Source organism: Maylandia zebra, linkage group LG19 (genome assembly GCF_041146795.1).
Source record: "Maylandia zebra isolate NMK-2024a linkage group LG19, Mzebra_GT3a, whole genome shotgun sequence".
Lineage (NCBI taxonomy): Eukaryota > Metazoa > Chordata > Actinopteri > Cichliformes > Cichlidae > Maylandia > Maylandia zebra.
This window is the reverse complement of record NC_135185.1, coordinates 5,697,700-5,710,604: the sequence shown is the minus strand read 5'-3', so window position 1 is coordinate 5,710,604 and position 12,905 is coordinate 5,697,700. Positions and strand designations below refer to the sequence as shown.

General features: G+C 40.4%; 1 protein-coding gene across 4 annotated transcripts in view; it reads right to left on the bottom strand.

The window, feature by feature from the left end:
- The window catches only part of LOC105940985 (nesprin-2), a 53,734-nt gene extending 40,834 nt beyond the window's left edge, over positions 1–12,900 (bottom strand). For 2 of the 4 annotated variants that reach the window (XM_076877462.1, XM_076877463.1), the window contains exons 1-14: positions 12,504–12,899; positions 9,010–9,243; positions 8,195–8,317; positions 6,293–6,408; positions 5,958–6,069; positions 5,571–5,705; positions 3,723–3,881; positions 3,095–3,289; positions 2,782–2,877; positions 2,410–2,610; positions 2,157–2,330; positions 1,676–1,798; positions 555–748; positions 130–268 (exon numbers count right to left, since the gene is read on the bottom strand). In XM_076877462.1, coding sequence (XP_076733577.1) covers positions 130–268; positions 555–748; positions 1,676–1,798; positions 2,157–2,330; positions 2,410–2,610; positions 2,782–2,877; positions 3,095–3,289; positions 3,723–3,881; positions 5,571–5,705; positions 5,958–6,069; positions 6,293–6,408; positions 8,195–8,317; positions 9,010–9,243; positions 12,504–12,542 — 2,040 coding nt within the window. In that variant the 5' untranslated portion in view covers positions 12,543–12,899. Of the gene's footprint in view, positions 1–129; positions 269–554; positions 749–1,675; positions 1,799–2,156; positions 2,331–2,409; positions 2,611–2,781; positions 2,878–3,094; positions 3,290–3,722; positions 3,882–5,570; positions 5,706–5,957; positions 6,070–6,292; positions 6,409–8,194; positions 8,318–9,009; positions 9,244–12,503 lie in introns of all 4 variants that reach the window. The other 2 variants (XM_076877464.1, XM_012920057.4) reach the window with 2 other exon arrangements.
- Between the last annotated feature and the right edge of the window lie 5 nt (positions 12,901–12,905).

The following is a 12,905-nucleotide window of genomic DNA, read 5'->3' as shown; positions in this document are numbered from 1 at the left end:
CGTTAGTCTGTTCTCCATAAGTGCATTTTGGTCTCTGGAAGAGCTGCTAATGAGCAAAAGTTGGTCAAAGTGCTAGAACTAAAATATTTTGAAAAAAACTAAAAAACAATGGTTTCAACTCTTACTCACCACAGACTGGAGGTAGAGCTCACGCCTCTGTTCAACATCCATCTCCTCACTGGATGAGACAGTGAGCTCACTCCATCTATCGATCCGTTGTCTAGCCTCATTCATCCACTGAGACAGCGCGGCAGAGCTGTGACGAAACCTGATTTTTGGGCAAAAGTTGCACATTTAAAAACAAGTTGACACAACATCATACCAAAAGATCTTTTACTATCTAATATTGGGGTTTTCATTGCATGCAACCCTATTTTAAATTTAAATTTAGATTGACAATTTTATTATTATTTCATCTCAATATAAACCACACTAAACATTTCTAAAATATGATATGAGCTTAAACTAAACTACACGCAGTCTAGTCTAAGTTCAGGACAAGTTCCAACTTTCTATGTCAGACAGCCCGGACTTTCATGCTTTTCATCAGTCACCTGCTCTTCAGTTTCCTTCCTTTGTCAAAGTTGGTGCGTTCATGCTCCAGCCTCTTGTGCAAAGATCTCCAGCGAGCCTCCAGTTTACAGACAGACACACCCACTCCACTAAAACCCACTCTCTGCAGTCGCCGGCCTCCCTCCAGCATCTGACTGACCCGCGCTTCATTCTCCTCCAAAATGCGATGCAGCTCCTGCAGTCAGACAAGGAGAACTTGCATATCACTGCACAGACCCATGAAATGAATTCATACATACATGCGTGAATATTCACTCAACTCAACACAAAGGCTAATGCTCAGAGCGATACAAAAATCTTTGTGAGAAGTCACCTTTTGTCTGCTGGCTACAGTCACAGAAGGGCATTAGAGATTTCAGACTCATCATCTTATCACAATTAAAATAAATCAGGTTTGCTAACTCTCATGCAACTGGTATGTAAGACTAAGGGTGAAGGTTTGTGCTACTTTTCAATTTCACTTTCATCTAAGATAATAACCCTGATAGTGAACAAAGGACAACTTTAAAGCCAAACAAGTTTCATAAAGACAGACCTCAAAAGAGAGTTTGTAACAAGTTATGAATGAGACTCACTACTGAATACATGCTGACATTCGATGTTAAACAAAATTTTAACGAGACCTTAAGCTGAGCTGTTACTATTAATCTCATGCAGATTTGGTTGCTGAACTAGAGCAAAGATGCAGGAGAAGACAACCTCTATGTTTATGTTTTTATCTATTTTACCACATATATATTTTTGTTGACTATAGACCATTCTGAGGTGCATTTCAAAACTGATGCGTTGCCAGTCTGGAAGCAGAACAACAGTGAACAGAACCAAAATTACAAGTCTGTGCTTGGCTAAAAATTCACATCAAAGCCAAGGAGCATCCTGTACCCCTACAGAAACAACCTATTAGGGTGTATTTAATTGATCTAATTAGGTTTTGAGTGCAGTGCACAAAGTACAGCATAGAGCTTGCCCAGATAGATAGAATGGAACATTGCTTGATGTGCTCTGTACTCCAGTTGGCTGCCTGTTAGTAAATTCGATGGGCAAAAAACACATTTATTAATAAAAATGATCCCTTGTAGATGGAATAGAAAATAGAAAATACCTTGTAGCTGAGAGGCTTCTCTGATTCCTGCTCAGATCCCTCAGGGATTTTGGGAAATGATGTCTCAATACTTCTCATCAAGGAGTCGGACCATGCACTGTCCTTCTCCCATTGTGACCACATCTGAGGCAGACATTGTGATTATCAGTGATGGTTATGTCATTAAAATCAATCCTCATTCTCATTTCTCATTTGTGGTGCCTTTAATAGCCTATATGTGTAAATCTGTCATCTAGTGAACAAGTTAATGAATTTGGGGGATTTTTGGTGGCCTGGACAGATTAAGGCAAACTTTAGGCATAGAGGTGTCAGTAGGTTCCAGTGGAAGTGCTTTTCAGAATGTATAACGGCAATCACATTCCACTTTGATGGGAGATGCAAGGTGTGGCTTCCATGAAATCTCTCTCTTCGTTATTGTATGTACTGTATTTCTCTTTCTTTACTTGAAAGTCACTTTGCAAGTAAGCTACATTGCACCTACCTCTAATGTTTCCTGCATCTTGGTCCCTTTCTCCAGTCCATCCTGCTGCAGTCGAGCCACCTGGTCCTGCAGACCCTTTATTGTAACCTCCCTATTTTCTAGGGGCATATCTGAAACTCTATTGGTCAGGTACTGCAGGATTTCAAAGTGATCGCCCAGGAACTGGAAAAACCTCTGATTAAGAAAAAGTAGACATGAAAATCATAATCTATTGTCTTATTTCAATGGGACTCTTTTTTTCCACCACACTAACCATATGACTGCTTAGCTTCTTCTGGAGCTGGGCCCTGCTCCGGAGCTCTGTGTCAGGCTGCTGAGGGAAACTATCAGAGCCCAGACTGAGCAGCTCCTCAAAGCTGCGGACCAGCTGCTCATATTGCTTCTGCAATTCCACGTCGCTCTTCAACTCCTCACAGTGGGAACGGACACCGCCCACTACTGTCTCCAACTCACCCTGTACAACAGGAGGACAGAAAATTTGAAGATTTAAATGCTCTTGCATCATCTGAATAATTCAGTTTCTGAGTATTCTTAAACTTGCCTCTCAGTATTTAATGGGCCACCTTGGTGACCTACGTAAACGTATAAACACTAAAGCCCACATTTGACACACTCGCTAACACACCTGCAGCTGTGTGGCCTGGTGGATGAGAGAGGCAGGCAGATTGTGTTGGTCAGCCTCGACCTGCTGCTGCAGAGACTCCTGGATGTGAGCAGCAGCCTGACAAATAAACACACCAACAATTAAAACCTGTAGAGATTTTGATAATAAACAGTCAATTTAGAGTCGACTGATCTATTAACAGAGCAAATTACCAATATAACAAGTAAGCTAAAACTTATCTCAATTGAAGTTAGATATTATGTCTTCTTACTTTCTCTATTTTTATCAGTATTAATAAAGCAATTTACTGACTGATTTTAAAACACATGCAGACCTGTTTCTCTGCACTGTCCTCCTGCAGGATCCTGAGCTGCTTTTCTCTGCTGGCCAGCGCGATCTGGACCACAGGAAGTAGTCTGCACAGATCATCAATGCACTGCTGACCACACTTTAACCCCGGGACATTGCTGACCTTTGACCCCTGAGAAACAAGCTCACTGCCAAGGGTGGCAAGCTCTGCTGAGAGACTCTGAAAAGGAAGATGAATAGTAAAGATCCTTCTTTTAGTTAAGCTTTAACTAACAGTAAGATGCATTATTGATATTTCACTTATAATTTTTTCCCAAAAGGGTCGATAAAATGTCAGAATTAAGAACACTGAGCCATAAAAATTGCAGTGTGAAGTTAAAAGCTGATATGGTTGCACAAAAAGTTAAGGATAAAAAAAACACATCATGACACTTCCCTTTAAAGGTAATGTCAGTGTCTACAGAAATAGCTCACGGAAAGTAACAACAAGCCTCATACTGATGCTTCAGAAAATGAAGGGGGATCATTAAAGTCACTATCACGCCTCAGATTTTTCAGCCATAGATGCAGGAATGCTGATGATGACAATTTTGAAACTGAAAACAACCGTAAACATCTGATGTTAAGTGCTTCTTTGCAGTGAGGCGTCTCACCTGTAGGTGAAGCAGCCTCAGCTGGGGTTCTTCTTCATGTGTCACCAGAACAGGTGAGCACAGCATGCTTTTCATTGAGTCCAGGCACAGGGATGCTCCATGCAATACATGAAACAAACCTTCATCAACGGTCTGATGGGTTCCCTCAGCAGGGCAGGCCTGGGTATGAAAGATGAGCAAAACCGTTAGCAGGGTCATGTTAACAATTTATTAAAATTTGGCCTACATCCACAAAGGTTTTCTTTTAGGCTATTTGTTTCAGTTTTATGCAAGGCTGAGTTGATTTCCTTTCATCTTTTACTTTACTACTATAATTTTTTTAATGTTTTTTAAAGTGGACAATAGCAAATTTCTTGATCAAATATTAAAGCGAATCAGCCCAGGGACCTCAATTTATTAGAATTTTTAATATTATGCATATTGACGTTTAGTTGGTGTTGTCCAACTGTTATTTTCCATACTGTGATTCTGATACTTAATTGCCTGTAAGGTGTCCTTGAGTGTCCTAAAAGTTGCATATAAATAAATTATTATTGTTATTATTATTATTATTACATTAAAACATGCATCAGTTATATTATTGGTGCTGCATTAAAGATTGTTTCACTTTTCAGTCCTGTGACAACTCAAAATGAGGTCCAGCCTTACCTATAAACTATAAATACCTTGGAGTACACATTGACAATAAACTGGACTGGGCTAAAAACACCACAGCACTTTACAGGAAGGGCCAGAGTCGTCTCTATTTTTTGAGGCGACTGAGGTCCTTCAACATCTGCCAGAAAATGCTGAGGATTTTCTATGAGTCTGTTGTGGCCAGTGCGATCCTCTATGCTGTTGCATGCTGGGGGAGCAGGCTGAGGGTCGCAGATGCCAACAGACTTAATAAACTAATCCGTAAGGCCAGCAATGTTGTGGGGATGGAGCTGGACTCCCTCAAGGTGGTGTCGGAGAGGCGGATGCTGTCCAAGATAAAGACAATGTTGGATAACACCTCCCACCCACTCCATGACATGCTGGTCAGTCACAGGAGCACGTTCAGTGAGAGACTGAGATTACCGAAAAGCACCACTGAACGACACAGGAAATCATTCCTGCCTGTGGCCATCTCCCTGTACAACGCATCCACTTAACACACTGTTTGCTACTACAGCTACACATGTTTCTTTTCCAACTATTTATTTATGAGTGACTTATGTATGTATATATATGTATATATTATACTATTCTTAGTTAGTGTATTGTCTGTCTTGTCTTAATGTTGGTTTAAAATGGAGCACTGTAACAAAAAATAATTTCCCCCAGGGATCAATAAAGTATTCTGATTCTGATTCTGATACCTATACCTTGTAATTATTTGATAAGATGACACTGATCCCAGTGCTAAGATCAATATTATACTTTGTTGGTTTTCTTATTGATTTTTGATCTTTCGGGGAGAAAAAGTGGGCTCAGATTTTCAGCATCAACACCACTGAGTCTGAACACAGTGTAAAAACTGTGGCTGGAATTTGTTTATTAGTTGTGTTTTGGATCACATCACATATTTACTGATCACATAAAACTCTTTTCTTTCAGATCTCATACATTGTTTATGCCACTGATAATGCAAGCTGCATAACTTAATAGAAAGCTAATTTAATACAATTACATTTAACTGGTTATAGTTACAAATAATTCTAAATTACATATTACCTTTAAAGGGAATATAAATTTAGGAAGCTAATCATCTCACATCCCTTCAGCTTTATCTCAGGCTCTCTAGTCTTGAGAAGAAAACCAGCAACTGGCCTCGTGTAACAGCTTCTATACTCTCTGACAAACAGCCCTAATATAATGGCTCCTCACCTGATTCAGAAGCTCTGCAGATGTGTGCCCCAGCTCTCTCAGATGGCTGATGCAGGTCTGGAGCTCTTTCAGGTTTTTTCTGGCAATCATGCATCCTGCTGTTCCATTGCTACGCTTCACAGATGAGTCTGTCACCTTCATAAAGAGAGAGAAAGAGAGAGCCACACAGACAGAGAGAGACGGAGAAAAACATCAGAGGAAAAGTTAGAGACACACGCTACTCTAATCATGCCCTGCAGGAGTTCCCATAACACCAACGAGACAACAAAGTGGCATCTGCTCAAAGAAGGTGATAATCAAGCATGGCGAGAACACCGATTTGTCCCTTTCTCTCTTGTATTTGAAATGTGATAATCAAGCACCTCAGTCTGACGATGAAGGCCTTACCTCGGAGGGAGGAAGCAGCCAGCTCTCTTCCAAAGCCAGCAGCTGACTGTGAAGGTGATCCCACTTCTTCTGAGCCGAATCCTCCTCCTCATCAGCCGCAGCAGGAGGCGACCTGCAGCCAGAGAACAAGCTGAAAATTAACACTTCATCTCACTCCAGCTTTCTTTCTTTCTATATAGATTGAAGTTGAATTAAGAAAATACTGTAGTCTTTTTCTTCGTCCTATAAGTAAAATACCTTATTTAAAAATGTAAATGTATGTTATATTTTAAAACAACTAAAACTCTGTAATATGTGTTTGACAACAATTTAATAGAGTGAAGAAGCTGTTTTGCCTTAGTGAGAGCTGGCTGTGGTCCTCGGACTCCTGGCGGTAAAGCAGCGCTCTGCTGCCATGCCTGGCGATGGCCTGAGTTAGTCCTCTTTGTTCACTGAGCTCGAGCTCCAGCTCCTACACAAAAGTAAAATATCAAGTTTAACAATTTTAACTGTTTATATTTGATACAATGTCTGTGTCACGTCACATACTGACACAAATTAAAAGCCATACTTCATCTATTAGCGGGGGCTTATTGTCAAAGCAGCCATTTATTTTACTTGAATCGCTCCCTTTCTAATTATTTCCCGCTAGCTATTAGGTCAGTGGTTCCCAAAGTGGGGGGCACAGAGCCATTGCGGGGGTGCGGTAAAAAAAAAAGAAAGAAAGAAAGAAAAAAAAAAAACCCTGCTTGGACACTGCTAGCATAATGGACAGGTCTTTGACGGGGCTCCCGCACAAAGCAAAGCAGAGGATGAAGCGTCGCCAAATATGCTTCCAAACCACCTTCTTTCCAAACCAAAAACTAGAAAATATGACGAGGCATATGTTGCCTTCGGCTTCACCTGCACAACGGCGGTGCCAAGGTAGGCCTCCCCGACAGAATTTGTTTCCCCTGCATTGGGAGCACGCTGGGCTGTGCAAATCGTGGCCGAACAGTAAACACATTCTTGATTTTTAGCTCACAAACACTTATTATAATGAAATTTTGGCGATGTTAGCTCTTTATACAGTGGGATACAAATACTATCAAGCTGATGCTGCCACAATTTGCTCCCACTGTTCAAATCATGGTATGTTCATGGTTTCTCTTTCTTTTTCTCTCAGCTTTTCAGCTCCACCTTTTGGCTTTTCTTAGCCTCTACGAGGTGCACTCAGTGTTGCCAACTCATCAGTAAGGAAAATCGCTATTGGCTGTCCTAAAAGTCGCTAGAAGTCGCCAAATGACGCCATCATCTAATTTGCATAATTGATCATGCTAATGTAATTGTAACTAACCTATGTTGTTGGAGAGAGAAATAACATCGCGGAAGAGACATAAAGTGAGTAAAAAACGTCCTAAATGCAGTTAGAATTTATTTAGAACTACAAATCTTTACCCTGGCCTGGACCGGAAAAAGTGACCCGAAATTGGCACTCTGGTGGAGTTACTTTGTGTGTGAGAGTGTGTGTTTATAAGTAGTTTTAAACCTTGTGATCCACAAAACAGCAAAACATTAAAAGAAGAATTGACTGCGTTACAGTCAGTGCGGGAGCAGCGGCTTCGCTCATGCGCGATTCATTTGCCGTTTGGACGCATAGGTGTGAACATCTCCTGCCCTGATAGCAGTTGAGGGAGGACTATCCTCCGCCTGGGAGCGCTTTGGCACGGGTGAGGTGCCCAAGGCAGCACCGCTGCTTGTTGAGAGTAAGAGCAACACGCCCTGTCACGTCAAAAAGTCGTCATAAATAAGTCTCCAATAATACCAGAAAAAGTCGCCAGATTTGTCGCTAGTCGCTTTTTAGAAAAAAAAGTCGCTAAGGGGGTCTGAAAACTCGCTAAATATAGCGACAAAGTCGCTAAGTTGGCAACACTGGGTGCACTGACGGGCAGGGAATGTAGGGGAGATTTGATTGGGCAATCCAGTGTCAGTAATGAAAATTAACCAATGGGTTGCTCAGGGGTTGAAGTATGCAGAAAGTGCCACAGCTAAAAACTTATTGATATTAACAAAATTAAATACTGACATCCACCTCTGATCCTATGTACTTATGTCACAGGAAAACGTGAAAACATGCTGGTAGAAGGGATTTTTAATGCCCCAGGATGTTCTGAATGTTTGCATTTGGGTGAAATACACAAAAAGCAGTCAGACACATGAAATACACAAAATCCCACACCACTGGAACCTAACATCAAAGCAGCTAATGGCATCAGTACCTTCTGCTGCTGCAGGCTGCTCTGTCTGAGAAGTTTGTTTTTAGGTGATGAGAAGATCTCTTGAACACTGTTGCTGCGCCTCACTTTAGACTCAAGCTGGCAATCTGCCTGAGAAACTAAATGCTGTGGAAAAACAGGTGAAATGTACACACAAGAATGAAAGCTAAAGAGTTTATCAGTATCACTTCAACTGTACGAGTTCTTGAAGGTAGCAGCTTTAAGAAACAAGTCTAAATGCAAACATGTACGCGATGTGTTGCTTATGAAAGGACGCCACTATTGAGCTGCTGGTGAGCCTGCACTAGTTTATCTGCAGAGCTGTTAATAATTATCAAAGGCAGACTTTGCCACACAGTACCTAGTGTGACGTTACTTTCAGCGGCACAGTTGTAAACCTGCAACCTCAGTTAAAGTTTGTAAGCAGGACTAGAGAGCGTGCAAGAACACAGACTGAAAGAATATAATACGTTATGCTGCTTTGCTTTTGATGATAAATCTTAGTTTGAAATTATCCAGGAACCTAAAGGGACAGTTTTTCAGAGCAAAAGTGAAGTTAATTTAACATAAGAATGAATTTAACTGAGTAAGGAAAATTGTGAATGGACTGGTGGCATTTATCTACTCCACCTGAGCACTCAAAGGGCCTCATACATCCATTAATTCTGCCAAATATTCACACTCCAGTGAATTCATCAGGAGCAACTTGGGGTTGTCTTGCCCAAAGATTTAACCAGCAACCTTCTAATCACAGCCACCCCAAACAACTGAATACAAAACAACTATGCAGCCATTTGCCAAAGATTTAGTGTATGTACCTGCTCCTGGGGCCCTTTGTTGCTGCTCATCCTCTCCTCTTCTTGTCTGTTCTGTAGCATCTGTTGAAAGGACATCAGGTTGTTTTTCAGGAGTTCCAGCCTGGTGGTAAGAAGCTCAGCTGCCTCCTGCTGGGATCCCGCAGCTCCCAGTTCACTCTGCTGGTGCTGCTGGTCAGCGGTTTGACTGAGAGCTGACAAGCTGGCTACCTTCTGCTCAATCTCCAGAAACATCTCCTGTAGACCAGCAAACAAACACACACGAATACAGTCAAGACCACTGTAATCCTAAGAAGACTTGTCCATCTGCAGTGTAGGTAGGTTGCAAAGCAGCTTGCAGTTGTCCAATATGAGATTTGCCAGTTGGATCACCTGCTTCTTTAGCAATTTGTTTATTGTTTGTAGTGTTTGAGTGGAACAGTTAGTTTGCAAGTCATTTGAATATCAGGTTACATTTAGCTGAGTATTATTAGACACCCTTAGCGTTTCTCCACCTCCCTTCCATAATTTAACTATCACTGATCTTTAAAATTCTTCCATGACTCAGACTTCAATGAATTCTCAACTGTGTTGTTTAGACTTTAACATTTCAGCATGCTTCAGTATTTGGAGTACAAATAAGTGTTCAGGTTCTCACAGTTCTTACAGTTTACCTGACCTTTTAGCTCCTGTGAGCACATGTCCTTCAGATATTTTACACACCATTTATTTGTTCAACATCTTTTAACTTCAGTTAAAACTTCAGTTCTTTGATGTCAACTTGAAATATTGCTCTTTTAATATTATATCAATTATATCAGTTTAAGATATTTCCATTGTGTTTATTTATAAAAGACAGTAGCATTAAATCTTTTCATTCTTTTAACTGCCTGTTTCACGTGTAACATTTTCACCAGCCAGGACTTCATTATTTGAAGGCTGGCCTTGGAAGCTCCACCTCTTAGATACGCCCTTCTTTTCTTTATTGTTTTCACTCCTTTATTACCTCGCCTCCTGCTCTGTTTTGACACCACTACGAAAAACAACAATTAAAACAAAGATTTAGCTCTGGAGCTCAGCTTAAATGAAAAATGCCGAGCACATTGATGATGTCAAAGTTATATGTGGGTGATGCATGACGGAGCTAATTTGAATAGGAAGATACATCTCAGTGGCTCATTTTAATGCTCCATTAAAATGTGATGTGTGCCTGTGAGATGTGTTTAACGCCTGAAACTTTAATGGAGGCTCAAGTTACACTCTCAGGGTAAGCCAGGAGTCCTTGAATAGAAAATTCCTGCTAAAGCTTGAATAAAGATAATGTTGAATCCTGTTAGGGCATGATGCTACTGACTGTAAGCTGTTATATTGCCCCAGCTGATTGAATGTTTAAACAGAAAAAGTAATGCTGCTTTAAAACCTCTAAATGTGATTTACAATACCTGTTAGTCATTACCTACTCCTATATAATATGTTTATATACAAAATACAATACTATTACACTCTTAAAAGTAAATACTGCCCAGGGAGTGAGCTGCCTTAGTGAAGCTTTGCTACTTGGTTATTCCTGACATGTTGATTTTTTCATTTTTTTTTGTTTTGGACACCACCTCTGCAGCTACACAGTAGCTGGCACATGGAGGCACTACTATGAACTCTGCACCTATGAAATTGTTTTATGCCATGTGTTTATAGCCACAATCACATTTAACAATGAGAGCGATAGTCATATCCAATCAGACATCTGCATCAAAAAGTTTAAGAAGAGTAAGATCTTTGCAACTATTCCAAAGAGGCCATGTTTTTAAGGGATTTAATGACTGTCAGTAACAGTAAGGTTAGGCCTTCCATACCTGAAAGTCTTTCTTTTACTTTGCTGAGGTTTGAATTGACAATCTGTGCTGAACAAGAAAACATGAACCCAACTACAGAGATTACAGAAACCTAAGTAGGTAACAGTTAATGAACTCTGCTCAACCAGACTCATCTGAAATAGCTTTGATATGAGCACAAGGGGGGAAGAATAATACACGGCAAATAGAAGCATCCATGAAGAGCAGTTTCTGTGTCATAAAAAGCTCTCCTTAACCCCTTCTCTGAAGAAGAAGTAACACACATCTACTGCATTACATACTGGGCTGTGTTGCCAGTGCAAAGTCCATTTCACTTTTCTGTATATTCAAATATCGCAATGTGAAACAAAATATGGGCAGGGCGATAAATTGCTATGATAAAAAAAGAAAAGCAAAAGAAATCATCAAAAATTGAAATGTTGTGTGTTGTCTAACACCTCCTAGTTCCATTCAGCAGTAGCGTTTATTACAAACCAAATTCTAAAATGTTGGAATGCTGTGTAAAATGTAGATAAAAAAACAAAAATGATGCTTTGATTTGCATTTCTTATAAACCAAAATGTCAAATTTCAGTGTGTCTGATGACAGAACACTTTTCTACTTTTGCTCCTTCTATTTAAAATGCACTTTGGCCCTGAGAAAACGGCAGCATTTCTGGGTCATGTTCACATATGGCTTCTTCATTGCGTGATAGAGCTCTGCATTTTGCAGAAGGCATGTCTTGCTGTGTTCAGAGACAATGATGAAGTGTTCCTGAGCACATGCCGTGATTTCAGTGACAAAATCATATCATATCTTTTAATGAAGTTCTGCCTCTGGGCCCAAAGATTATGAGCATCCATTATGGATTTGTGGCCTTGTGCTTTGCTGATATTCTGAGACATGCTGCTGCTGTCAATCTCCAACATTTTTCATGAAATGTTAAAATACTTGAACAGTTTGAACACATGATATGTTTTCCATGCTCTATTGTAAATAAAATGTGGGTTTATGAGATTTGCACATCAATAATTCGGTTTTATTACCATTTGACACAGTGTATCAACATTTTGGAACTATAATTTCCTCCTTGCATCTCTTTGTGAATCATCACAATGTCAGAAGAAAAGTCTGTCTTGTTATAGGTCTTGTTGCATAGCATTAATTATTCTGTTGATTTATGTCAAACAATATTAAAACTTTGATTAACAAAGCGATAATAGCTTCAAAGCAGGCTTTTATTCCTGATGGCAGTTACCAGATGTGATGTAGTTTAGCATTTTTTAAATGAGAACCCATTGATTTGGTGACTGTAAGGGCAAAGGTTAAAGAGGTTAAAGTTTTTCAGATGTCCGTGCTACGGCTTTTTGTCAATGATATCTATTTGTTGTTTATGTGGAGTCCATTAGTAGACTTCCTCAGATTATTTTGCAGTCCTTAAAAAAGCTTTAAAAAAGTTAAATAAGTACATTTTAACAAATTTTGACACAACCTGAATAAAAACAATATTAAATAACTGTATTACGTCTATGTGACTTTGAAATTCATCATACTGAAAAAAGACTGCGTGAATGTAATGTGGGCTTGTAAAGTGTGCCAACACAGTCAGCACAGAGACAACTGAGGTAACATTTGTCTCTTGTAAATTCTGGGAGGGGGCTGGTCCCCCTGGTGGGCGGAGCTTACCTGACAGGTAAGCAGTTGTTGTTCCACGCTGTCTTGCATAGTTGCTACACCGGCAACACCGGCAGCTTGAAGACTCCTCTGGGATTTCTGCAGCCACAGCTCCAGCTGGCTGAGCCTCTCCAGGCACACATGGAGGACACCTTCAAAGAGGCGAGGTCCAGACTGGGATCCAACCTGCTGGTCTGATTCCTGACAGACAAGCACAACACACCCAGCTAAGCCTCTCTGCTCCAGAGTTTCAGGGTAGAGAGGGAGTAAAAGCTGACTGGTTCCTGAAGTTTGTAGCTCTAATACTGATATAAACAAATATTTCTAACCTGTTTCTTTGTTCTCACTCTACCACTCCCAGTAACTTACCCCCCGCACTGGTTATCTCTCTTTCCCTCGCTCTGTTTCACTCCT